Source organism: Populus nigra, chromosome 4 (genome assembly GCF_951802175.1).
Source record: "Populus nigra chromosome 4, ddPopNigr1.1, whole genome shotgun sequence".
NCBI lineage: Eukaryota > Viridiplantae > Streptophyta > Magnoliopsida > Malpighiales > Salicaceae > Populus > Populus nigra.
This window is the reverse complement of record NC_084855.1, coordinates 23,778,576-23,803,433: the sequence shown is the minus strand read 5'-3', so window position 1 is coordinate 23,803,433 and position 24,858 is coordinate 23,778,576. Positions and strand designations below refer to the sequence as shown.

Genomic DNA, 24,858 nt, shown 5'->3' with positions numbered 1-24,858 from the left:
TTCCATATTTGTTATTAAAAAGGGTGCATTATTTATTTATTTATTTGTTTGATAAAAAAAACTAATATCACTTGTTTAGTTAAACGTGAAGTATAATATAAAAAATTATTTTTATTTGAAAAACGCGTTAACGAGATTAGGTTGAGTGACTTTAACACTCACCTACGCACTAATTACAAAAGCCTTTTATTTTTACCTTCTCATGCCGAAGTTCAAAAGGTTAAGCAATTAGCTTGATCAGTGGCTTTCACGATCCTATATCCCACGCTCCTACTCGAATCCATCTGCCTTACTATTCTAACCTCTGTTATAAATTCCGAACCAACTTGACAGTTTGACTTGGAATCTAATGTCAGGAGACTCCGGACTGATTTATGTTAAAAAAATAAAATAAAAATAAAAAATTGAATTATCTAGATTTAATCAAAACCTATAACTCTCAGTTTAATAACTTTTTTTTTAATTTTTATTATAAAAATAATGTTGTTTTCATTTTTTTTAATTTGTTTAGATTGATTTTTTTGATATGTGATTGAAGTGTTGTCTCGAATCGATTCTTAAATAGAGATTTACAATTACAGTTCTAATCATAGTTATTAAACCTAACCTATCTTATTTTTTTATTTAAGACTTGGATTAACATTTGAAGTAGTGTTGTTTTCATTTTATAAAAAAATTAAATTGACATTTTAAAAAAATTAAATCGAGTTTTTACCGGGTTATCAATTTATAGGTTAATTTACTAGATTAATCAAGTTACACTAAATCAATTTTTGTCTAATTTAAATTCAAACTCTACCTAATAATAATTTAACATAGCCAAGTTAAACTAAGTCTTATTTAATGAATTGATTTGTTAAATCAACAAAATTATATAAAATTAATTTTTATCTTATTTAATTTAAAACTCCAGTGAATTTAACCCTTTTAATAACACTAATCCTAAAGCACGTTTTTGTCTCATCTTTTTACCTTTTCAGTAACTGAACACTGGTTAAAGGCCTAAACATGCTAAAACTAGAAATACCTCTCCAATTCGATCTCCTCAGTCAAACACACACGACAAGACAAGACACGAAGACAAGAGAAGCTATCCAAGTTGACACCGTTAAGTTTTTAAGTTTTGATCGCCTTCTACACGCGCGCGCGCGCACACACACACAGTGTGTACCCACACACACACACACACACACCATCAATCATCATCATGTCATAACGAATCTCATCACGCGCAAAATGAATAAGCAAGTGGCGAAATCCGAAATTTTACTAGTCTGTAAATTATTAAACTCTATCGCTATATTTTTAATTTAATTAATTAGTTTTTACATCCATTGAATTCGTTCAATTAACTCTCATATTCTCTGAATACATTCAATTAAATCAAATCTTAATTTCTATAAATTGATTGAATTCTTAATGTTCCTTATCCAGGTTAATTACATGACAATTGAATAATTTACTTTATGAGATGATTTTTTATAGAATTATTAATTTATTTTTCAAAAACAAATTCTTTTACTAATATAAGATTTTACAAATACAAAATATCACACCGCATCATAAATAAAAAACAAGTAATAATATTACATTTGTATTCTTAATAAAATCAAGATTATATATATAAATTATTGAGTTAACCTAATAAAGAACTAATGACCAAGTTAAGAACATAAATAGAAAAATTAATAAAAAAACACGTTAATTACTTGAAAATTTTATAGTGTTTATATTATAATTATTTTTTATATAACTACTTGGAAACACTTTAATTAATTTTTATCCAATAATTAAATAGCCAGTACCATAAAATTTTTCGTCTAAACATGAGTCGAGGCCGCCCCCGGAGCATCTCCGTGATTAGTGCGTGCGGATCAAAATCTGGATAGGAAACTACACAGATACATCACATCACATGGCCTGTCTTCTCCTCTGCCTTCCTCCTTTTCCTCTTCCCTTCCCTTAGCTTCTATAATATAGGAGTAGCCAGTAGAGTCACTTGCGTTTGCTAAATTTTAACCTCTTTATCCATGAGTAGTCAAGCACAAAACCACGAGTTTCAAGAATGGTGGAACAAGCAACGCGGCTTTCTCGACAAACCTGATAGCACCGCCTTCTTAACCGTCGAGATCCGCAACCCTACCTCAGATCCAACCGTCGATAAAGGACACACTCGTAGTGCTCGCCAGCTGTCCTGGCTTTGGCTCCTCAAATTCCAACAACTCGCAACCTCCCTCGCGTGGCTAACCAATGGCTCAGTTTCCCTCCTCCGAACAGCCAATCGCAGGATCGCTACGAACACAACGGACTCGCCATCCGATTCCTCCGCCTCGTCACGGCGGCTTTACAGGATCATAAAATTGTTTTTATTTCTGGTGATTTTGTTGTTGTGTTTCGAGTTAGTTGCTTATTTCAAGGGATGGCATTTCAGTCCCCCGTCGGTGGAGTCGGCGGAGGCTGCCGTGGAGAGAGTCTATGCCAAGTGGTTGGAAATAAGAGCTAGTTACTTGGCGCCGCCGCTGCAGAGCTTGACAAATGTGTGTATTGTCTTGTTTTTGATACAGTCGGTGGATCGTGTTGTGTTGATGTTAGGGTGTTTTTGGATCAAGTTTTGGAAACTGCGGCCGGTGGCGGCAGTGGAGTATGATGGCAGTGAGAGTGTGGAGGATTATCCGATGGTCTTGGTGCAGATTCCAATGTGCAATGAAAGGGAGGTAAGCAAGCAGATGTAGGTTTCTAATCCTCAACTATTTTTTTTTAAAAAAAAATATTACTGAATTTGTTATTTTTTATGATATTATTGCATTATAATAGTTTAAAAATCATTTGAAAAAGGAAGCATGCTAGCTAATTATACTATTACGTGTTTGATATTGTTATAGTTTTTGGGATTACGATTTATTAAAGTATAAGAAAAACTATCAATTGTAGCTTTTTCATTGCAAAGAATTTCACTAGTACTCGTATAAAAATATAATGTGTTTATTAATCAAATATTTTTAAAAATGTAGCTAAAACAAAACGCAGTTTTAACCTTACTTCACTGCACTAATCAAATGAACCTTAGTGGATTAGTTAGCCATGTAATTATTTGTAGAATTTACGTTACTTAATGGATTAATTTCTAAAAATCATTGGTTGGCACACAGGTTTACCAACAATCTATTGCAGCTTGCTGTGTCCAGGACTGGCCAAAGGAGAGAATGCTTATACAGGTTTTGGATGATTCTGATGAATTAGATGCTCAACTCCTCATCAAGGCAGAAGTACAGAAATGGCAGCAAAGGGGTGTGCATATATTGTATAGGCATCGTCTCATACGTACAGGCTACAAGGCAGGAAACCTGAAATCTGCAATGAGTTGTGATTATGTAAAAGATTACGAGTTTGTGGCAATATTTGATGCAGATTTTCAGCCAGGACCTGATTTCTTGAAGAAGACTATCCCTCACTTCAAGGTAAAGTTATGATCAATTTGCTGGAACCTGTATAACAGTTGAAGTTTTCTTGCACTGTTGATTTGGTATATCTGCTATTATTTCACTTAGCACATAGTTACATGATTAGTTTCGATGTCGGCACACTGGAGCTTCCAACTGGTTGAATGTGGTAACCTTGTGAAACTGGTGCCTCTCTAGATTTGGCCACTGTGTTTTTTGTTAAAGAATAATCTGCTTTGTTGCGATGATTTTAGTGAATTGTTTCTGAATTTGTAGGGGAAGGATGACCTGGCATTGGTCCAGACAAGGTGGGCGTTTGTAAACAAGGATGAGAACTTGCTCACAAGACTGCAGAACATAAACTTATCGTTCCACTTTGAGGTTGAGCAACAGGTGAATGGTGTTTTCATCAACTTCTTTGGTTTTAATGGAACTGCTGGTGTATGGAGGATTAAAGCCCTTGAAGAGTGTGGTGGTTGGTTGGAACGGACAACTGTTGAAGACATGGATATCGCTGTTCGAGCTCATCTCTGTGGATGGAAGTTCATATATTTGAATGACGTTAAGGTTTGTCATGATATTAAAACTCGCCGTATTACCTTGTACATTTTGAGCTGGATAATCAATGTAATTGTGTTATTCTATCCTTCTGCAGTGCCTTTGTGAACTTCCAGAGTCCTATGAGGCTTACAAGAAACAGCAACATCGCTGGCATTCAGGTCCAATGCAGCTGTTCCGCTTGTGCTTTGTCGACACACTTCGTGCGAAGGTACTGAAAGCAGGATTTATCTGCCTAAGAAGTTTTCCAATGCAGTGAATCTTTTCGACTATATTTAGTGTCAACAACCTAAAATATTTCCCTTCCAAATTACAGGTGTCTTTGGGCAAGAAAGCAAACTTGATATTTCTTTTCTTCTTGCTAAGGAAGCTTATCCTGCCTTTTTACTCCTTCACTCTCTTCTGCATCATTCTCCCACTTTCCATGTTCCTACCAGAAGCAGAGCTACCAGCTTGGGTTGTTTGCTATATCCCTGGATTGATGTCTATCTTGAATATTCTCCCGGCGCCACGATCATTCCCATTCATCGTCCCATACCTTCTGTTTGAGAACACCATGTCCGTGACCAAATTCAATGCCATGATCTCCGGATTGTTTCGACTAGGAAGTTCTTATGAGTGGGTAGTCACAAAGAAATTAGGAAGATCGTCAGAGGCAGACCTGGTTGCATTTGCTGAAAGGGAATCGGATCCCTTAGTGGAAACTACAAATCTCCACAGGTCTTGCTCGGAATCAGGGCTGGATGTGCTGAACAAGATAGAAACAACCAAGAAAACTGGGAAAAAGAAGAGAAATAGTTTGTATAGGAAGGAACTTGCTCTGGCGTTGATACTGTTGACTGCCTCGGTGAGAAGCTTGCTATCTGCCCAAGGAATTCACTTCTACTTCCTGTTATTTCAAGGGATCAGTTTTCTGGTTGTTGGTCTTGACTTGATTGGAGAACAGGTGAGTTGACGACCGTCATATCATGGCATCCAAGATTGACGACTCTCCCCCAAGATAGCCTGTGACTGAAGCAAATTAGATACTACACTGTTCAGAACCGTAGACGTTGTTTCACAGTTGATTGAAGCAAGCCATTCGTCTGTTCTCGGCAAGGATTTGTGTTCTGTTCATTTATTTATTTTAATTTTTTTTTCTTTTTTGAGTAAAGGACCGCTGTATTATTGTGGCTGTCATCTCAACGCTGAAGGTTATTGAAGGTAATCCCAGAGTGGTGGATGTGACGGGGACACTCTAAAATTAGTGCAGGGCATCGATTCTCCGCCCTGCTGCATCGTTTCAGTGGCTTTTTGTGTCGTGGAGTAACGGAAATGTGCACTTGCGTGCCAAGATGGATGAAGCGGGCGTCATTGGATTGTCACATTATATATCATTCTCATTCTTTTTGAAGATTGCTATTTCGTAGATTGTTTACCCACAAATGTAAACTCGAAAGATATTATCATTTAGTGAAATTTATTTTATGTTAAAGCTTCCGGAATAGAATGCCTGCTTTGAGAGGGCCTGAGTGAATGTACGATATCAGCTGGGTGGAGCTTATACAATTTGCTAGAACAGCGCCTCCACTACGGTGTGCTTCTTTGGTTGAATGCCCACCATGATACGATACGCCTAGGGATTGGAGTGAGGCTTGATTTCTTTTTTCCATGTACGTATATTTTTTGAAAATTATACTAACAAGATGTAACCATCATAAATAAAATTTTCCGGGGTGATGAATCCGACAAATCCTTTACCCACCTTAATATTTCACACGAATCTAGAAAAATCTAAAAGATCCATCGTCTCCACATCTGGCTCTGCTCTACCTTGATCTAATTTTATCAATAGTCTTTTTTTTTTCAATCAAATCAAACTAAAGTCCAACCCGCCCACCTTACACGGATCACCGGACTAGTCATGTAAGATTGCCTGCCCTATAAACCACTGCCACCTGTCTCAAACAACGCGGCGAGAGCATGCCATCGACAGATTTTAACCGTTGCTGGCATAGCATTGACAAGCGAGCAACAGGAGGAGGCACGGCCAATAATTTTGTGTTACATCACATTTACATCTGGCCTCTCTTGTATTTTGTTTTTTTTCTTTAGCGTTAACTGTGACCATCTTCCTACTCTTACGTGTATATATAACTGAAACGTGACTTACATCAGTAAGCCCATGCTTATGTAAAATCCAGACAACTTCATAGCACAGCTAGAGAAATCGAGAAAAACTCAACGGAGCAAAGCTGTTTACAATGATAGTTAATGAAATCTTATACTGGTAGCAGATAAAAATCCATTACCATAAACGGAAAAAACACCAGACAGAAGCAGTCTTAGGTACCAAGGCAAAACCTTGAATTGTTAATTAAAGAAAATGATTAGAATTTTACTCTGCCTTGTTGTAACAGTCCAGTGCCAACTTGTTACTCTCTGCTGCTCATGCCTCGCTGTCTACACTCATGGGCTCTGCCTCCTTAGCTTCTGCTTTCTGTATGCACGGAGTAGACAGTAAATCAGTAATTGAAAGGGGGAGACAATCACAACTGACCATTGAAATTTTTTAAGGACTAAATATTATTCGTTTTCCAATAGGCTCAGCTTCAGATTCAAATGGCTCTGCTTCTAATAAACATACTGATCTATACTTCATAGAGGCAAAACGCAGTCTTAGCATAAAGAACTTGGGCATTGTAGCAATTAGAAGTTATCAGTTTAAGCTGCATACTTACATTAGATTCAAGAGATCCCAACTTAGACATCTTGGCAAACATGTTGCCATAAAACTTGGCTTCCTTCTTATTGTATTCCTTCATCTTTTCTTTCAAAGTTTTGTGCTCCAGCTTGACATCCCTAGTTTTAAATGATAAATGTGATGTATAAGATTAACTAACACAGAAGGGACTCTGCCGAAGAAACAAATCAAAAACCACTGCTGTTCAACCAGAATACAAATCCTACCTGTTGTCAGGATCAATCTCAAGAGCTTTCTTGATATCAAACTCAGCCAGATCCAAATCTGCCAGCTGAATATAAGCCTGGGCTCTTCTGTAGAGAGCCTTCACATTTCTACTCTCCAACTCTAATACCTGAACAGTTACTATATCAGAACTCCATCCACATAACTGATGCAAGGCTGAATCAAGATACAGGACTAGGAAATAACTTCACGTCTCTTACCTTGGTACACAACTTCTCTGCCTGTTTGTAATCCTTTAATTTCAGTTTGCAGGCAGCATTGTTTAGGTTGCAGGCGACCTTCAGTGCCTTTGCCTGCTTTTTCTCCTCCTCGCTAAATGAAGAATCATATTCTATATACTTCACAGCCTGAAACAAAGCCCAACAAATATTCAAATACGTAACTACACAGGAGGAGCATTTCACAAATCCAATTATTCAGTAAACACCAAGCATTTTTTGCAAAAGATACCTTCTCATATCTTTTAGATGCCTTTGCATATTTTCCAGCCTTGAACAACACATTGCCCTCTTCCTTCTTTTTGCCAGCAGCTTCAATCTTCTCATCAGTATTCATGTCCCATGATTCCTTCTCCTTGTCGAAGGAAACCAGCTCTATCTCATAGCACACAGTAGAGTTTGGAGGAACAACAGCCAGCTCCTGCTGCGACTCAGATGAGCCAAATGCATACTCCGGTGCAATTGTCAAAAGGGCCAGCTCACCTTTCTTCATCGTAGACACAGCTCTATCAAGTCCATCAATTACTTGCTCTGTCCAAACATCAATAGTCACAAACAAGTTTTGAAAAAACATAGAATGATGTGAGAGGGGAAAGAACCACAATGGAACTTACCTTCATCTGTCTTGAACTCAAACAACTCACTGTCATCTTGTCCCTTCTTAAAAAATACTGTGCCATCTTGCAACTTCCCAATCAATTTCACTGCAAGCAGCAAAATCACACAGCCATTATATGGTCTGAACACTATAATTTAAGGCAGCTAAGCATTTTCTTTCCTGTTGTTCAAGACCAACCTTTTACAACAGCCCCCTCATTTGGACGATCATATCCATCGCCTTCCTTCAAGATTTTCTTTATAACCTTCTTGTCATCAGTTACCTCCGTCACAGTCTTCCAGGCAACCAACTCCAGAGTAATCTGAATATTAGCATTAGGTGGAACAGCACTTTCATCGCCAGATGCTGGCTTACCCTTCTCCCCAAATCCATCTAAATTAAAAATTTAACAACAATGGTAAGAGAATTTTGCAAACCAAGATATTTGTTCAAATCCAACCAGGTCTTCAAGAAGACAGCTTACATTGTGGCTTCACTGTTAAGAGAACCTTCTCCCCCTTCTTCATTGTCTTCACAGCTCTTGCCAGTGCAGGACAGAAATGACCTGGCATATAACACATCCATACAGTCAGAACACCAATGAGATAGACAGCAGTAGATAAAATCACCATGCAAGGATTCACAATCCTAACCATCCTTGACAGTGAACTCCACTCCGTCAGACCTAGCAACAACTGAACCATCCTCGAGTTGAGCTTCATACCGAACTGTATAAATAAGAAGTCAGGACAGCAGTTAATGCACTAAAGTCATTGCAATAACAAAAACGAAATAATTCATCAGTACTGAACAATTAAAATTACCTAACACTTCGTCAAGGTCCTTTGGATTCTCCCATTTCTCTCCTTCAACAAGTATCTTCTTAAATATCCCACCATCCTTGCAGATGTCCTTGATGCTGCTCCAGGACAGCAATTCAACATCAAACTGGAGTGTGGCATTGGGAGGAATAGTTGGAGGTGAGCCAGAAGAACCATAAGCCAAGTCAGCAGGAATGGTGAAAAGGGCATTTTCACCTTTCTTCATTGTCTTGATACCTAAGTCCCATCCTTTAATCACTTGGCCTGTAGAATAACAAGAAAAAATGCATGGAATAAGTCATCCTTGTTCCTCGTCCGAATCAAAAACCAGACATCACTTTCTCTCCATTTAGCACCAAAGGTAAAAAAAAATTAAAAACTGTGTCTGCATCAACTATTAGACAGATATAGGAAACTGAAAACACAGTCAAGACTTAATGATTACAAAACCCTGAAGAACCAAAACAACACAGCAAAATTTGTCAATTGTAGGCCTGTATTAATATAGTATATAAATGTTCTAGCAAATGCCATTGGGAAAATAAAATCCCATGAGTATACATAAAAAAATCTCCAAAAAAAATGACTAGTTAAATAAACATCAATGAAGTCTGAAAAAACGACTATCAACGAGTGAATTTTCCTTGAGAAAAGCTTCCAGTGCACCACATGCTACTGATCTTGTAGCTTCTTCCTGATCGTAATTTATTACACTTTCATGTTAGGGTGTTTATGCAAGCCTTACAAGCTGATTTTGATCTTTCCATAACTTGTCAGATCCAAATATTAGTCCTCTAGATTTCCTCATCACTGAGATCTGAAGTTAATTTTGTAAATAGTGTGTGTGTGCGGGCGTGTGTGTGTAAACATCTTGGAATTCTTTCATACTGTGAAACAGAGCCACTATTTTTATGCTGATAAGCCTGTTGATCTCTAAGGTAATCCTCCTCGCTAGCCTCGCCCAAGTACTCGTCCCACAGACACGATGCCCTTTGCTACACCATGATGCTTTAGGATTTCATAAATTGTCGCTTTTCCCAGCTGACTATGTTAAAACTCCACTTCCATTCTAATTGGTCTTTCATAACCATCAAATCAAATCTACTCATGCATCAACCACTCTTTGCATCCATCTTCTCGATTCTCTTCAGGATTAACTCCTTCCTAGTTATTTGCCCATTTTGTCTTCTCAACTCTTAATACCCCCCGTTACCATTTACTTAACATTCTTCTACATTCCAGTTTCCACTCATTAATCACTTCTTTATAAAAATTTCCGAGAAACAATTGCGATTCTCTAAAAAAATGGTTCATAGCATGATAATAATTAGGAAGTCCCATTTGAAATTGAAATAGTTAAAAAACAGCATTAACAAGAATTATTTCAAATAGCGTTTCTCATAAAAAGAACAGAAAAGAAACCCTAACCTTGACCAAGAGTGAACTTGAACGGCGTCCCTCTGTCCCTACTCGAATCAAACTGAGTTCCGTCCAAAAGCGTCCCCGTGTAATGAACTGTCAAGAATAAATAAAATAAATTCATATATCAGAGAAAAGAAAGAAAAGAAAGAAATATCAAATGATAATCTCTTTCGATTAATACCTTCGACTTCGTCGCCGTTATCAGGAGTGTCCCAACCTTCACCTTCCTTGAGAAGCTTCTTTTTCAAGCCTTGGTTACCGATCTCCTTCTCTTCACCTACCTTCAGCATCGGACCTTCGTCTGGGAGATCAAGCTGGTCGCCGTTGTTCATCATCATCTCGTCTCCGGTAGGAAGCTCGAAGTCTTCTTCCATTGCCGCCGCGAATGGTAAAACGACTTGATTCTGATCTTAATTTGCAGAAAGAAAGAGAGCTAACTGCTTGCTGGTGATTGGAGTTAGTGAGGGAGTGAAGCCGAACTGCCGAAGGCCTCTCTTTTGTATATGAAGGATAGAAATGGGTTCTAGAGACTTCTACGAGGGTTTAGCTAGCTTGTTAGTGAAGGTCAGATGATTCCAGAAAAATAAAATAAAATAAAATAAAATAAATCAAAGTTTACTTTATAAGCTCACGAGTCCTTGTACTTAAGTACGTTTCTCAATACGATCCCTCATCAATTAGTTTTTGTGATATGGTACTTCTACTTATCAAATTGATTTTTCTCTTTTTTATTCATAGAGCTGCATTAAGTTATTGTCTGGCATCGCTTTAGTATTAAAACTATAAATATATTTGATTAGAAATAATTTGTTTGAGAGCATTAGTGTGATAGTTTTTATTTTTTAATATTTTTTAAAAATGTTTTTATTTTAAAAAATATCAAATTAATATTCGTTTTTTTCAATAATTTTATTATACTAATATAAAAAAAATAAAAATTAAAAAATATATTTTTTAAAAAATTTTAAATAAAAAAAATCTTTAAAAAATACAATGCAGCACTGTGACAAAGCTAAGTCAATATTTAATGTCTAGATTTCGATCGAAGTACTTATATTAAGAAAAATAATTGATTAGTGAACATATTAAGAAAATTATGCAGCTTTTAACCCATGGTTTCATCAAACAAAAAAGTTACAGGTGTTTCTCGTGTGACGTGTGAATGGACCAACAAAAACGTTACAAGTGTTTCTCTTGTGACGTGAATGGACCAACAAAACAGTTACAAGTGTTTTTCCTGTGACGTGTGAATGGACCACGTAATGGTTGCCGGTTGGTTTAGTTGACGGCTGGGATTGTATCGGGGGTCTTGTTGCCTTGAGTATTGGGAGTGATGGGGAAAGATCGAGAAATCAGCGGTGATCCCCAAAGGTAATTGGATTTTTTTTTATTTCTTTTGGTTTGAAGTTAAGGGTTATTCAATTATTTGTAGACCAGTTATAACAGTAGTTGTAAATCCTGAATCGATATCTACTCAAAATAAAGACTTGATCACGGATTAAGAAAGTTGGCCTCTGATTTAAAAAAAAAATTAAAATAATATCTTTTTTTATCAATCTTTTTAATAAAAAAATAAATGAATTCAAAGCTGGCTTTTATACGAAGTTAACCTGAATTTTTTACCGTATCAACAAGTTCTAAATCAAAGGATTTTATGCATTTTCTTTTGTGTCAAAGACTAGTTTTTCGTGGTCATGATAAATCTAAAGATTCAAAGAATTAAGGAAACTTTTTTTTAGCTTTTACGGTTTCTTGTTAATCATAATCAAAGAATCTAAAATGTTGTTTTAGACAAATCTCCCTATAATCTAAGAATTATAGCTCATGACATTCAAAAATATATTATATGTGTTGCTGCAACAAATTATTTTTTTTAGATTCGATGAAACCCCACTTCTTAAAAAGCTCACTTTGTGAGATTAGAAACACCAGCTATTTTAGGCTCTTACAAGAGATGCATGCCCTTGATTCGAACTCGAAACCTGCTATACAGATCTCAAATCCTTTACCATCATGTTATGCCTCTTGGGGACTTGTTGCTGCAACAAGAATCACCAATATCAATATATTGAATAATCTTAATCAGAAGCTCTTCACTATTATCATTAATGAGTCATGCGATGTATCAGTTAAAGAGAGAATGATTCTTATTCTACACCATGGAGATGTCAGGGAATGTGTTTCTTTAATGTTTTTTTTTTTTTTGTATAGTGCATGTTGAGAACACTACTATTTTATTACTCAAGGATGAAATTAAGGTATTGTTTGCGAAACATGTGCTTAGTATATCACATCTACGTGGACAAGGCTAAGATAAAGCTAGTAACATGTAACATGTAAAGTGAATTTAATGACTTGAAAGCTTTGATAATGAAGGAGAATTCATCGGTTTATTATATTTATTGGTTTGTACACACTTAGTTTAAAACATTATATTTAATATGCTAAATGTAAACCTTTATATCTTATCTTAATAATACAAATTAAAATGAATAGACATACTTCCATTTGCATGTATTTAAAAGAATTGATAACATAATTCTAAGAATTCACATAGTATTAAAACTAATAAAATCTGGATTCTACATGAACTGGGAGACCATTTGTTTATCCGTGATGAATAACTGGGAATTCTGCATGAATCGATCAAGTTATTACCCATTTAAATGTTATTTTGTGCGATATAAAGATATCAAAAATTTGAATTGTATCACCCATTTTATTGAAAAAGTTATTCAAGATAATAAAAATTACATTTGTAAACCTTTGATAAATAGCTATAAACTTTTGGTTTAAGTAAGGCAACTTCACTAAGAAAAAATCTTGAAAATGACATGTATTCAAATGTAAAAAATATCAGCGTGGATTCATCACGTTATGAGAAATCTTGAAGAGAAAGCATCTTCAAGTGGTGTAAAATTTTGATATGAATTCATAAAATGATAATTGTAATCTTGAACTTGGACTATTAAAAGAATACAATACTCAAAACCGGTTTGGTGTTTAAGGTATGGAAGCAGGCTTGCCAAACCACGTTAAAATTAAGTTTGCAATTTCTCTTCTCTACCAATTTATTTTAAGCACTATAATTATATTGTTGGTTATTATGTTTGTATTGAATTAAATTGCATTATTTGTCTATAAACAATCTTAAAAAAAAAAAATATTGAGACGACGACACATTGAATCAACTCCGGTCAACTTAAGTTAACCCGCCAAACCTACAGCCCGAATCATGAACTCTGTTGAATTTATTAACTTTGTTTTTTATAAAAAAAATATTTTTATTTAATTATACGGTAAAAAAATAGGTATTCACAAAACCGAGCACCAACTCAATACTAGAATATTTTTTTTTAGATTATAATAACCCCATAAAAAATAAATCATAAAACTTAATTCCTAATAATTATGAATGTTCTATAACAATTTTTTATTTAATAATTTAATAAAAAAGCTAAAAAAACACCAACCTAATAGCAGTACATTTTTCTAAGATCACTATCAACTTATAAAAAATAAATTGAAATAAATTATAAAATACAAGTTTTTTTTTTCAGAATCAATTTTTATTTAACAACATGGCAAATCATTTTTTTTATTTAATATCATGATAAAAAAAATAAACAATTGTAAAGTTGGGCATCAATCTATTGTAAGAATATTTTTTTGATATCATGATAACACTATATTAAAAAAACCAAAATAAATAACAAAATTTAATTTTTAATAATTTCAATATTAAAAAATAAAAAGAAAAAAAATAAATGTTCCGATGAACTATAAAGCGTGCAGAGGGGAATAGTCTTTCCCCTCCTCTTTTTTTTCTTTTTTTTTTTATAATAATAATAATAATTAACAGGTAACAGTAACAACAACAATTCCGTGGTTTGTGATTGGATGTATCATGCAGTTAGCGCGTGAACATCTAAAGCCTCAAGGTGGGATTGTAATTTTTGTTGTTGTTCATATATAGGTTACATCACATCATATTATCACTTCTATTTTCATTCGCATGAAAATTATTTGTTCATGTTATACCCTAGGTTGAACTTACTTTACGAACAGTGTCTTGAACAAATATTAAGATATGGGCCAACTTTTAAAAATTATGAGACAAAATGGTAGGTTGATAAAATAAGCAAATAAAACCACATTTATTAAATGTAGCCAGCAAATTATCTCAATGTTTTCCGGTTTGACTAGTATCCATTCCAATGTTTTTTTTTTTGGCTTGGCCGCAAGAGCTACCAAAAACTGTGACAAGTAACCATGGCGAAAGCCATTGCATAGAATACTGACTAAAGCTCACTATCGCTAGCTCCCCCTCCAGTTGATGTTTTCCCATTCACTTCGACAAGCTCAGTGTCAAATATTAGTGTCGCTCCACCTGAAATTTTCATATAACCACCACATGTTACTGTATGCCGATCACGATTCCAAGTAACGAAACAGGAAAGTTAAATCAACGGGTGTGTGTGTGTGTATCATGACAGTTTTATCAAATAGAACCAAACAAAAGATTCTCAGCAATATCATAAATTATCCAAGTCTTGAAAAGTCAGCTAACACCAACTTGGCAAAGATACCTCAGCATCTCACTAATGAAAACAGTATGAAAGGTTTCAATAAGAGAGTGGGAAATAATATATTACCTGGAATGGTAGGAGGGGATCCCTGCTCCCCATAACCAAGTTTTGCAGGTATTTTCAATTTTCGCTTCTCACCTACACACGCTCCCAGCAGTCCTTGGTCCCATCCTGCAGTGGATGGATTTTATGTTAGACTAAATAATTTCTATGCAAACCACATATATATATGAAGAAACCAAAACATTGATTAAAGCAATGGTTGTTAATGTAGCTCAGACCTTTGATAACTTGACCACTGCCAAGCTCAAATCCAATAGGATCACCCCTTTCAAAGCTGGAGTCGAAAACTGTTCCATCGGTGAGTTTTCCCTGTGCAGAAAAAAACCTATGATATCAGCAAAAGAATTGTAGGTGGAATTAAGAAACCGAACTCAAAGAAATCGAAAAAGAAAAAATAAACAGAACTAACAATCATCTATCCTATGCATTTAGGCTTGTTCAATCATTTTGGGGGACCATAAGTCACAGGCGCCATTAGACTTCTTTTTCCATGCCAGTGTTTCTCCAAAGTGGCGCCCATCATCCTCTAAGATGGGGCTATGCTTGTCTACATGTCCAATTAACAGGTGCCTATCCTATGCACTCAGGGTCCTTCCTTGTGTTGTATACTTTAGAGTTGGATGACATACAGATGAAATGAAGTACAAATACTAGGAAAAATCTACATTTTAAAAGGGCATACCAAGCACATACTTTGCAACCCTTAGGAGGTGAGGGTGTTTGGGAGTGTGGTTGTGGTTGCTTTTCAAAGTGCTTTTCTGAAATTCAATCATTCTTAAAAATGCTTTGAAAATAACACGCAAACTGTTTATATAGTGGTTAAACCGACCTAGTCTATAAAACAAAACTACACCGAAAATAACTAGAAAAAAAAGACATCCAAAAATAACAAGAAAAATAAAGAAAATTCCAAAACAACATTTTTTGAACCTAAACTAGACTTAAAACGACCTTAACTGATCACATGCAACTATCCCTCTACATAATAAGTCTCGTAGTACATGCTAGAAAAATTTCAGTCCGGTCCAACAATCGGTTTAAAAATTATGTTCAAATTACTAATCTACACTTTGCAAGATGTATATCACCAAATCCTCCCGAAAAAAATGCAAAACCTAAACTAAGCTAGAACGAATTCCAATTCAACAAATATCACAACACAACGTGGACTATATACTTATTGTTAATATTTTACAACTTCATTGCTGCACTCAATAATGCAAGGTCTAATGAATAAATAGGTTAAATATCAAACAAAAACTGCGATCCGACTTACTCGATAGTGTACTTTGATGCTATCTCCCTTGTGAGCCTGAACTTCACAAGTTGCGGGCTTGTACTGAAATAATATATATAAAAAAAGAAATTCAAAATATAAGAAAATATGACAAGAAAAAGACTCAAATAATACACTTGAAATGCTATATTAGTGGGACCTCTGTAAGTCTCAAGGTTTTTCTTCTTATATTTAAAACCCTAGAAGAAAAATCAGTGGAAGCAACAGAATTAGTCAGAGACGGATGATTGGTTACCTTCACGCCGATCTGCAATTCCTTGACATCGCCGGACTTCTTAGCAGAAACTGCGAGAGGCGAGAGGCGAGAGGCGAGAGTGAGAATTTATAGATCAAAAGGAAGAAAGCTGCTAATGATTGGATCTAAATAAATCTCACAGATAATTACCCAGCGCTGATACTGATAGCAAAAGGAATATCGCGGTCGCCTTGGATGCGCAGTTGAAGCCCATCTTTGCAAATTGCGGTCACTCTCTCTGTGTGGTGTGTCTTCTGTTTGACACCCAGTAGGAGACGGAGACTCGTTATATAACATGGAAGAGGTGCACGAACCATATTTATCAGACCCGGACCCAGCCTGGTATGACACGGGCCTAGGCCTGGACTTGGGCTAGATTGTGGGTGTTTTAATCTTTTTATTTTAAAAAAATCTCCGGCCCAAAACATTGGTTGAAAAGTTGGAGATTGGAATATAAAATAAATGTACATGGAAAGTGAATTGTTGTAATCTTAAAATAAAATACAGACATATTTTCTTTGAGCTTGTTTAGTAAAAATAATATCGGTTATTTTTTAAAATATTTTTTATTTAAAAATATATTAAAATAATATTTTTTTTATTTTTTTAAAATTTATTTTTAATTTTTTAAAACAATCTAAATACACTCCTGAAATTTTAATGTATATATATATATAAACACTTTCAAACCGCAAAAAAAGAAATCAAACAAAAGCCTTTGTCCCATTATCTTAATATCTTGTCAACCAAAAACTACCTTGAAAAGAAAAGAAAAAAGCCCTAACATTTATTCAAATATAATTGAAACTAAAAATTTAGTTATTAAACAAGTATCATTAATTTTAAACTTTAAAAAATATTGCACATATAAATTTCGAAAGAAAACATGTTTAACTATCCTTCTATATATATATATATATATATATATATATATCAAAACTACCAGTAACAACGTGAGGGTATTACACCAGTTTACAAAATTAGTGGAGAAGCATCACAACAACGTTTCTGCTTGGAGTCATCACTTGAGATTTTTTATATAACATTTACACCCAATTGCACAACCTACTATCAAGGCATCTATGGGGCAAGGTATATAGATAAACTTATATTTGAACCATTTGGCTAATTTCCAAATAGACACTTTGTGCATTTACATGCCGATGCTGAAGATGTCAGCTGCTACAGAACTAGAGAATTGGCATAACGTGAACTGCCCTACCAAATCCAGTTACAACTTCAATCCAAGTACATCAATCCATGCACAAAATGGGAGATGGGGAGGAATTTTAGCGGATATGCAATGTCAGACAGTCTACATTCATCATGGGAAAGATAGTATTATCCCATTCCTGAAAGGCAGAAGCAACAGCAACCTCTTCTCCTGCATTGGCTGCACACTATCACCACGCACATCCAGTAACTTTGAGCAAGATACTCGGAATACAGTATCCAGTCTGCTTCAAGCAATCATATTGTAAGCATGGATGACTGCAGCTCATAATTCCATCTTCAAGCACACAATTGCCTCCGATTTAATGAGGAATTCACATCCAACAAAGTTGCGAACACAGGCAATTGAATAAAATCCTAAAAGCGAGCACAGAGTCTACTGCCGACTTACAAAATGCAATCCATTTAACAAACTCTTATAATTCTTCTCACCCATGAATCCATCCTTCTTCCTCCACTCCTCTAATAACTCAAAAGCCTTATCAACCATTCCCTCCCTACACAACCCTTCCAACACCGTCCTATAAGTCAACAGATCAGGCGACATTGAATCCCCCAACATGTCAAACACAACCCCAATTGCTTCCTCGAACCTCCGCTCCATCCCAAGACTACAGATCAAAATCATATAAGTACTCCCGCTGGGCACCAACCCCTTACCCTTCATTTCCTTGTAAAACCCTAAACCCTGCCCACTTCTCCCCTTCCCACACAGTCCCTTTACTAAATAACTATAGCTATAAGCATTAGCCTCACAACCATACAACCCCATTTCGCGAAAAACCCTCACAGCCTCATCTACTTCCAAACACTTAGCATAAGCTTTGATGATCATATTTAGAACAAAAGTATCCGGTATCACTCCTGACGCCTTCATTTGCTTCGTCAACGATTTCACCGCATGCAAATACACATAACAAACATTCAACTTATTGAATCTCCTAAGCAATGAATTAAACAACAACGTGTAAGTATCCAATGTGGGCTTACAATCCTCCGATTTCAACATTTTCTTATAGATATCAAAGGCGCGATTAAACAACAACTTACGGCCACAGCAGAAGCGAATCATCGAATTATAGAGAGGAACACTAATCTCGCAAGCACCAGCAATCACCTCTTCGATTAGAGTCTCTGCCTGGCGGTATCGCCTGCCGCTGATCAGGATTTTGATCACGGTCAGGTAGGTGATGTGATTGTGCTTGTAATTACGCTGCTGCGCCGTCCAACGGAAGATGTCGAGAGCGAGATCCGGGTCGGACTGGGCCCGGATGGCTGTATCGACATCGGTTGGGGTGAAACCCGGTTTGAGGTTTTGGGTCCATGTTTCGAATTGGGTTTCGAGTGGGGTTCGAGTTGGGGTTTTGAGGAATGGAATTTCGGGCGGTTGGGATTGTGGGTTTTCGGAGAATGGGCGGTGCCGGTGATAGAGTGAAGGGTCGGTGATTTGAAGAGTGGATGGAGGTGGGAGTGGAGAGAAGACAAGTCTGGGTTTCTTGAGAGTGGAGGAGAGGAGGCGATTTAAGCTCACAGGAGACATTTTCCAACGAGAGTGAGACGGGGAGAGAAGGGAGAGAAGGGAGAAGTAGAAAAACACAAACAAACCTGCCTCTATGTGGAGCGAAAGTTGCCGGGTTATACCGCTGCGGCTTAAAAAAAAATGTTTCGAGAAAATAATTTTAGTTCGGATTTAAAAAAATATATACTTAATTAAAATTATTTTAAAATGAATTTTCACATATAAAATAAATAAAAATAATATTTTAACTTCTATAAAATTTAATATTTAAATGTAATATAAACATAATATTTAAATATAATTATATGTAAGGTTTAATATAAAAATTATAAGTTACTTTATTAATTAAATATTTTTTTCTCTGATAGAAAATAGTAACTAATATGAAAATAAATGATTTTTTTAATGTGGTAAAAGATAATGGTAATGATAGATACAATCTCCAAACAAATTTAGAATTTTTAAAATAAATATGTATTTATTTTAAAAAACTTTTTATATCAACACTATTTACTCGAGCTTTTCCAACACATATATTAATTTACATATCCAAATAATATTTATATCAAAATAAAATATTTTAAAAAAAAAATTTATTTATTTTATATCTTTTTGTGATATTTTTTAAATATAAAATTACATATCCAAAAAATATTCCAAAAATAACATTCAAACAACTACATTAATTGTATAAATAGACTAAATTAAATAATTGGATTAAAATTTTTAAAAAATGAATAACCTTTATCAAAAAAATTAACAATTGAGCTTACCCTGGACAAATTTAAAGCCTATATGTACATGGGCTTACTCTAAAATTACTACTAGCTTAGGCCAGGACTAGAACACCCCACCCAGCCCAGGAATGCTCCCATTGAAAAGCGTCAGGGAGTTCAATGTAGTAGGTGATTAAAATCCAAGCGTCAGTTCGCTTTACACTACTGTAGACCGGACGGAGGTAATGCTCCTCGGCTTCTACGCTGCTACAATCGCATTCTGTTTGTCTCAGGTTTTACCCAACACCCTTTCTTTCTCTTTTTGTGTTGAAAGGTTGCATGCTCTCCCCCTTGCTTGTCTTGCAAAGTTGTGGGCGGTGATTATTTTTTGATCTTTTTTCTTTTATTGTAAAAAATGGGATTTTTTTTAATGAGGGTTTCTCTTAATTTTCTATTTTTTTGCTTCCCCATGTTGTATTTTCTCGAATCTTGAACATGGATGCAACTATTGCTTGACCCTTCTTGGTTATGGTAGTTTTCTTGCTTACATTATGAAATATTGCATCCTTGCCGGTGACTCACTTTTATCATTATTTTTCGTTCTTTTTCGTTTAGATTCATGTTATGTTCTAAGCTTTTGTTGCTCCTTTTCCTGATTTATTAATAATTTCTTCTAACTTAGGATTCTGAAAGAATATTCAACCTCGTGAATGCTTGTTAGGCAAGTTAGTTCTATTAATGACTGCTTAATGGCTTAATTTTTGCAGTCTTATCTGACTGAACTGCATGTATTTGATTATTCGAATGGCATTGGCTGCTTGGCTTAAGTTTAGATGATTAATAGTGTTATATGCTTGCGACTGCTGCCATTTCTTTGTGAATACTGTGTTCCTTGGTCATTAATCAAATGCTTAATGCTCCATTTCTTTTTCCCTTTTTATTTCTCTGCAATTTAAGAGTTTTTTATGTGGTAAATGATCATTTCTTATTTGTCATTCGTTGTGGTTATATTGCTTATGGTAGTTATAAATTAATTATATCATAAATGGTTTGCCCTTTGTGATTAAGAATAAAGATGGTAGTCGTTCACTGTTTGGAGCCATTAACTGCACCTTTATGCCTTGTTATAGGAGGAGTGGATGTGGAGATGGTGAGCATACGAAGACGCAAACTTATAGGACGTCCTACTGGTATCCTCAACCGTAACCTCTACATACTTCCGAATGGGAATTTATCTTTTAAGTTGAATGAAAAATGGTGGTTTTGTGCTAGTGAAGCAAATATCTATTGGTTTCATGTATTAGATTTTGTTTATTTGTTTATGTTGATTGCTTGACGAAGATATCAAATAATTTATTTGATATGATAGAATTGTTCCTCCCACCATTATTATCATCATGATTTCTAAATTTTCACCACTAATTAAGTACTCGATTAAATATAACAGGCTTTGTAGGAAGAGGTTCATCTTCAGCTACGCTTCCTAGTATTCCTGATGCCCGAGTTCCTAAATATCCTGAGCGCGGTGGCAAACCTGCTAACATGCGTCACATACCCTTAGTTACTCTCAACCAACCTGTTGAAGTAAGTTGGATGTCTTAGAGTTTCCTTCTCATGAATATACTATTTTGTGATAGTTACTTCTTCTGCACTATCTTTGTGAGCTTAATGATATTATCAGGTGGGATGCATTACTTTTATAGATTTTACTTCAAGAACATTCCTTTGCTGTCTTAGAATATGAATGCCTTAGCATATGATTGGTAAACCCCAATAATATTAAACTCATCTGTCGAGTTACTGCTTCCTTGTGGATTGTATAACTCCAGGGAAAAATGAACAGAAAGAAATCAAATCCTTAAAATTGATTTTATCTGTAGATGCTGAAGTCGCTTAGGAGTGAAAATGCACTTGAATGTTATGCCCTGATCATAACCTTTCTTGAAACAAGAATTCTGTAAAGCACAAGAACTTGAATGGTATATTTATTTCATTTCAAAAACCTACCCACTTAATTTGTGATATATTGCAAGGCACTGGAAAAACCAACCATTGTAGACGGGCATGCTTTTATGGATGATGCATTAAACTGTTCTTCAACTATTTAAAAAATTGAAACTTGGGTTGTCTTATAGAGTTCTATGAGCTGGTAAATTGCTGTTGGGGCATATCTTATATGGCAAAACTGTTGTGTAGAATTACTATTTTCTCAACCTGATTTCGATGATAAAAATATCATAGTCGATAATTCTACTTTGATAGGTCACTACTGACAGTTGCTATTATTATTCAAAATAAAAAAGTATGTTTTGGAGGTAAATTGAACAGGTAGGTAAATGTGGCTATCTAATTTTCTAGATAATGCTAGAAAGAACTCCCTTCTCATCAAAAAGTCATGTTTCCTGCTTGCAAGAGGTGGTCTGGTTGGTTTTGTTTGTTTTATGTACTATAGGATCTTGCATACCTGCATGTTGTGCAGATTGATACAGGTATCTTTGTGTTGTTTTCGTTATGCATATATAGGAATGACATGTGGTCGTATATATGTGGAGAGTGTCCATCCTAAATCCTAACTTCACTTAAAATTTTGTTAGAGGAACTACCTTGCACTATATGTTTGACACATTGATAGATGAAACCAAAAGAGATCCAAATTTACAATTATCCAACCTTCAACAAAGTGAAAAATAGCTCACTAAAGATCCTTACAATTTCTTGGACTAAGTTTATACAAACTTCAATTTTACATAATAGTCTAGCTTGAAATATAAGATCATTCCCCCTTTTTCATGCGACTTGATGAATAAATTTGGTCGCTTCCACCAACAAAAGCCACAATTCTACCTTACACCTTAGTTTTAACCCTATGCTATTATAAAAGTTCCTTTTATAAACATTACCCATAGTAATCTCAAAATCAATTGTTAATCTTTGTTGAATATTATACTATAGACAATTAAACATTAATTATTTAATTAACATCTAAAATCCAATATTAAGATGCAATATACATATATAAATACATATACTTTAAGGTAGAGTAAAAGATGAACAAAGAATTGTTATTGCACCTGGAAAGAAATAAATATTTGAGCTTAGTTCTAGGATGGATTTTATCAACACTTAATGAATTTTTTTACCAAACAATTTTTTTAAAAAAACCAACTATAATTATGTGCAATAAAATTAAACACTAAATTTTAACATGTAGAAACTGTTTCTAAGTATTTAGCAAAATCAATATTGCTACTGTGCATGGAAGACACATAGATTAACTAAGTATGAAGCTTTGCTTGTGGCGGCAGTTTGAATTTTGGAATTGTGATGCAGGTGAAGGAAGGAAAGGACACTGTAACAAATCCACCAGCAAAGAAACAGAAAGTACATGTCCAAATTGATCCAGAGAACCCCATGGAAGTGCATGCGTACCTAATGCAGCTGAAGGAAGATAACAAATTGGAACCTGGACCAATGCAAAGGAGTGAAAAAATGCCAGTGAAGGAGTTGATGGAGAAGTGTTATCCCCACATTTTTAGAGTGTTTCCTCAAGATCCGAAAGTGATTCTTGAATTTCCTAACAAATCAGAGCAAAATGAATTCTTATATTGTCAGTATTGGCTTTTCCTCTTTGAGGTGAGGGACATAGTTTCGATAGACAAAAGTGTCGCACCCGAACATGTGGAGTCATTAGTAAAGGTGATAAAAAATTTGGAGAAGCAAGGTTTTGACTGTAGATTCTTAAGGTCAGAATTGGTAGTGGTAGGGTACAAGATGAAAAAACAGTTAGAAATTACGTTGGCAGAGAAGAGTGTGATCTCAACAAGGACAACAAGTCTGGAGAGAGAATTGCAAGCTGCAGCAAGAAGGAAGGACAGGGAAGCAGAATTGGATAAGAGAGGAAATCAGATAGAAGGAATGACCCCAGAGATTGAAACATCATCGAAGCCAGAACTGGATCAAGTTAACAGGCTGGGTGAGTTGAATAAGCTTCCTTCTACTGCTTTAGAGCAAGAGTTTGTTCAAGTAATTCTAGAACGCCACAAGAAGATGCTGGAATGCAAGGAAGAAGAAGAGAGAAGACTTGATCGAGTTCTGGAGAAAATTAACCAACTTCTCCAAGACAAAGCTTTTCCATAGTAGTGAATCCTTCTAATGGTGTAGCATTTTGCACGCCCTTTTTCCTTTGGGGGTAATAGCTAACCATTTGTAGAGTTGCTTGCTTTTCCTGAAAATGGCTCATGTCACATGTGTATCAGATTTGGCGCCTTAAATCTTTACTCCTGCCAACTAATGAGTAAACGAATTGTGTAGTTGATAGTTGGCAAAAAGAATTCTCAACAAGCAATAGTTCTAGGGAGATGGCAGATAATTAAAGCTAAAGCATCTCTGTAGTACTTGTGCATGTTCTTCATGCAGAAACATAAAGTGAATGCTTTCGACAAACAGATGTTCAATATGTGAGTGTTGCCCCGCTTGCGAAATGAATGCCTGCTTGCTTCTTCGAAAGGAGGAATTGCAGTCTTTCTGGCAGTATCATGGGATGTTTAGAAGTGTAGTAAGGTTGTTTTTTAAAATGTATTGAAATAATATTTTTTTTATTTTTTTAAAATTATTTTTTATATAAATGGATTAAAATGATTTGAAAATATATAAAAAAAATATTAATTTGAAGTAAAAAAATAAATAAAAATTAATTTTTTAAAAAAATATTTTTAAAACATATACAAATAATTTTTTAAAAATAAAAAGTATATATTATTTTAATATATTTCTAAAATAAAAATATTTTAAAAAATAACTATTATATTTAAAAATACTCCCTGAATCATCATCATCATGATGATCAGAGATGGTTCTCTACTGTTTCATGGGATAAAGAGTGAGCTGCAAGGATAGCTGGCTTCTGTTTCAAAATAACGCTCATCTAAGAATTTAGATTAATCCATCCACCTCAAGTATGATTTTTGTCCCTTTGTAGATAGAATTCTTCGCTCAATTTGACCCTCGGAGGCTCGCTCTTGTTCTATTTATTGAGCCAATTGAACTCAGCGTTGTGCAATTGGGCTGAAAGATGGCCAGTTGAGTCGGTGTCAGTCTGCAAGATTTTGAAGATTGGGGACTAATATGCTAATATGCATTTGGATTGATAGCTATCTACTTGAGAGGCGTTGGGGCGTGTTT

General features: G+C 35.1%; 5 protein-coding genes across 5 annotated transcripts; 2 read left to right on the top strand and 3 right to left on the bottom strand.

Moving 5' to 3' along the window:
- Positions 1-1,813: 1,813 nt before the first annotated feature.
- Positions 1,814-5,472, top strand: LOC133692212 (probable xyloglucan glycosyltransferase 6). Its single transcript, XM_062112990.1, has 5 exons — positions 1,814-2,714; positions 3,150-3,458; positions 3,717-4,007; positions 4,096-4,209; positions 4,315-5,472. Exons 1-5 carry the CDS (start codon positions 2,031-2,033, stop codon positions 4,951-4,953), a joined length of 2,037 nt encoding a protein of 678 aa, XP_061968974.1. The 5' UTR covers positions 1,814-2,030; the 3' UTR covers positions 4,954-5,472.
- Positions 5,473-6,166: 694 nt separating this feature from the next.
- On the bottom strand, positions 6,167-10,583 carry LOC133692213 (peptidyl-prolyl cis-trans isomerase FKBP62-like). Its single transcript, XM_062112991.1, has 12 exons — positions 10,207-10,583; positions 10,032-10,118; positions 8,607-8,867; positions 8,436-8,510; positions 8,267-8,347; positions 7,981-8,175; positions 7,799-7,888; positions 7,417-7,715; positions 7,167-7,313; positions 6,948-7,075; positions 6,719-6,839; positions 6,167-6,477 (listed from the first exon to the last, which is right to left on the bottom strand). The coding sequence occupies exons 1-12, from the start codon at positions 10,397-10,399 to the stop codon at positions 6,427-6,429; spliced, it is 1,728 nt and encodes a 575-aa protein (XP_061968975.1). The 5' UTR covers positions 10,400-10,583; the 3' UTR covers positions 6,167-6,426.
- Positions 10,584-14,154: 3,571 nt separating this feature from the next.
- Positions 14,155-16,508, bottom strand: LOC133691178 (FK506-binding protein 2). Its single transcript, XM_062111571.1, has 6 exons — positions 16,360-16,508; positions 16,210-16,259; positions 15,954-16,016; positions 14,896-14,986; positions 14,681-14,785; positions 14,155-14,415 (listed from the first exon to the last, which is right to left on the bottom strand). Exons 1-6 carry the CDS (start codon positions 16,421-16,423, stop codon positions 14,327-14,329), a joined length of 462 nt encoding a protein of 153 aa, XP_061967555.1. The 5' UTR covers positions 16,424-16,508; the 3' UTR covers positions 14,155-14,326.
- Positions 16,509-17,306: 798 nt separating this feature from the next.
- On the bottom strand, positions 17,307-19,074 carry LOC133691392 (pentatricopeptide repeat-containing protein At3g25210, mitochondrial). The gene has a single exon (XM_062111879.1). It carries the CDS (start codon positions 18,980-18,982, stop codon positions 17,819-17,821), a length of 1,164 nt encoding a protein of 387 aa, XP_061967863.1. The 5' UTR covers positions 18,983-19,074; the 3' UTR covers positions 17,307-17,818.
- Positions 19,075-19,837: 763 nt separating this feature from the next.
- Positions 19,838-24,120, top strand: LOC133691248 (uncharacterized). The gene is made up of 4 exons (XM_062111675.1): positions 19,838-19,970; positions 20,808-20,867; positions 21,125-21,261; positions 23,008-24,120. The coding sequence occupies exons 2-4, from the start codon at positions 20,825-20,827 to the stop codon at positions 23,812-23,814; spliced, it is 987 nt and encodes a 328-aa protein (XP_061967659.1). The 5' UTR covers positions 19,838-19,970; positions 20,808-20,824; the 3' UTR covers positions 23,815-24,120.
- The last annotated feature ends 738 nt before the right edge of the window (positions 24,121-24,858 follow it).

What these genes read in the sequence shown, in the direction of transcription:
- LOC133691248 (XM_062111675.1), top strand. Translation starts at nt 20,825, where the DNA reads ATGGTGAGCATACGAAGACGCAAACTTATAGGACGTCCTACTG. An exon ending in ACTTATAGGACGTCCTACTG is followed by an intron (nt 20,868 to 21,124) that starts GTATCCTCAACC and finishes TAAATATAACAG; the next exon opens with GCTTTGTAGGAAGAGGTTCA. An exon ending in CTCTCAACCAACCTGTTGAA is followed by an intron (nt 21,262 to 23,007) that starts GTAAGTTGGATG and finishes ATTGTGATGCAG; the next exon opens with GTGAAGGAAGGAAAGGACAC.
- LOC133691392 (XM_062111879.1), bottom strand. Translation starts at nt 18,982, where the DNA reads ATGTCTCCTGTGAGCTTAAATCGCCTCCTCTCCTCCACTCTCAAGAAA.
- LOC133691178 (XM_062111571.1), bottom strand. Translation starts at nt 16,423, where the DNA reads ATGGGCTTCAACTGCGCATCCAAGGCGACCGCGATATTCCTTTTGCTA. An exon ending in GCATCAAAGTACACTATCGA is followed by an intron (nt 14,987 to 15,953) that starts GTAAGTCGGATC and finishes TTTTCTGCACAG; the next exon opens with GGAAAACTCACCGATGGAAC. An exon ending in CAGTGGTCAAGTTATCAAAG is followed by an intron (nt 14,786 to 14,895) that starts GTCTGAGCTACA and finishes CATCCACTGCAG; the next exon opens with GATGGGACCAAGGACTGCTG.
- LOC133692213 (XM_062112991.1), bottom strand. Translation starts at nt 10,399, where the DNA reads ATGGAAGAAGACTTCGAGCTTCCTACCGGAGACGAGATGATGATGAAC. An exon ending in CTTAACAGTGAAGCCACAAT is followed by an intron (nt 8,176 to 8,266) that starts GTAAGCTGTCTT and finishes TTTTTAATTTAG; the next exon opens with ATGGATTTGGGGAGAAGGGT. An exon ending in TGAGGGGGCTGTTGTAAAAG is followed by an intron (nt 7,889 to 7,980) that starts GTTGGTCTTGAA and finishes TGCTGCTTGCAG; the next exon opens with TGAAATTGATTGGGAAGTTG.
- LOC133692212 (XM_062112990.1), top strand. Translation starts at nt 2,031, where the DNA reads ATGAGTAGTCAAGCACAAAACCACGAGTTTCAAGAATGGTGGAACAAG. An exon ending in TATATTTGAATGACGTTAAG is followed by an intron (nt 4,008 to 4,095) that starts GTTTGTCATGAT and finishes ATCCTTCTGCAG; the next exon opens with TGCCTTTGTGAACTTCCAGA. An exon ending in TCGACACACTTCGTGCGAAG is followed by an intron (nt 4,210 to 4,314) that starts GTACTGAAAGCA and finishes TCCAAATTACAG; the next exon opens with GTGTCTTTGGGCAAGAAAGC.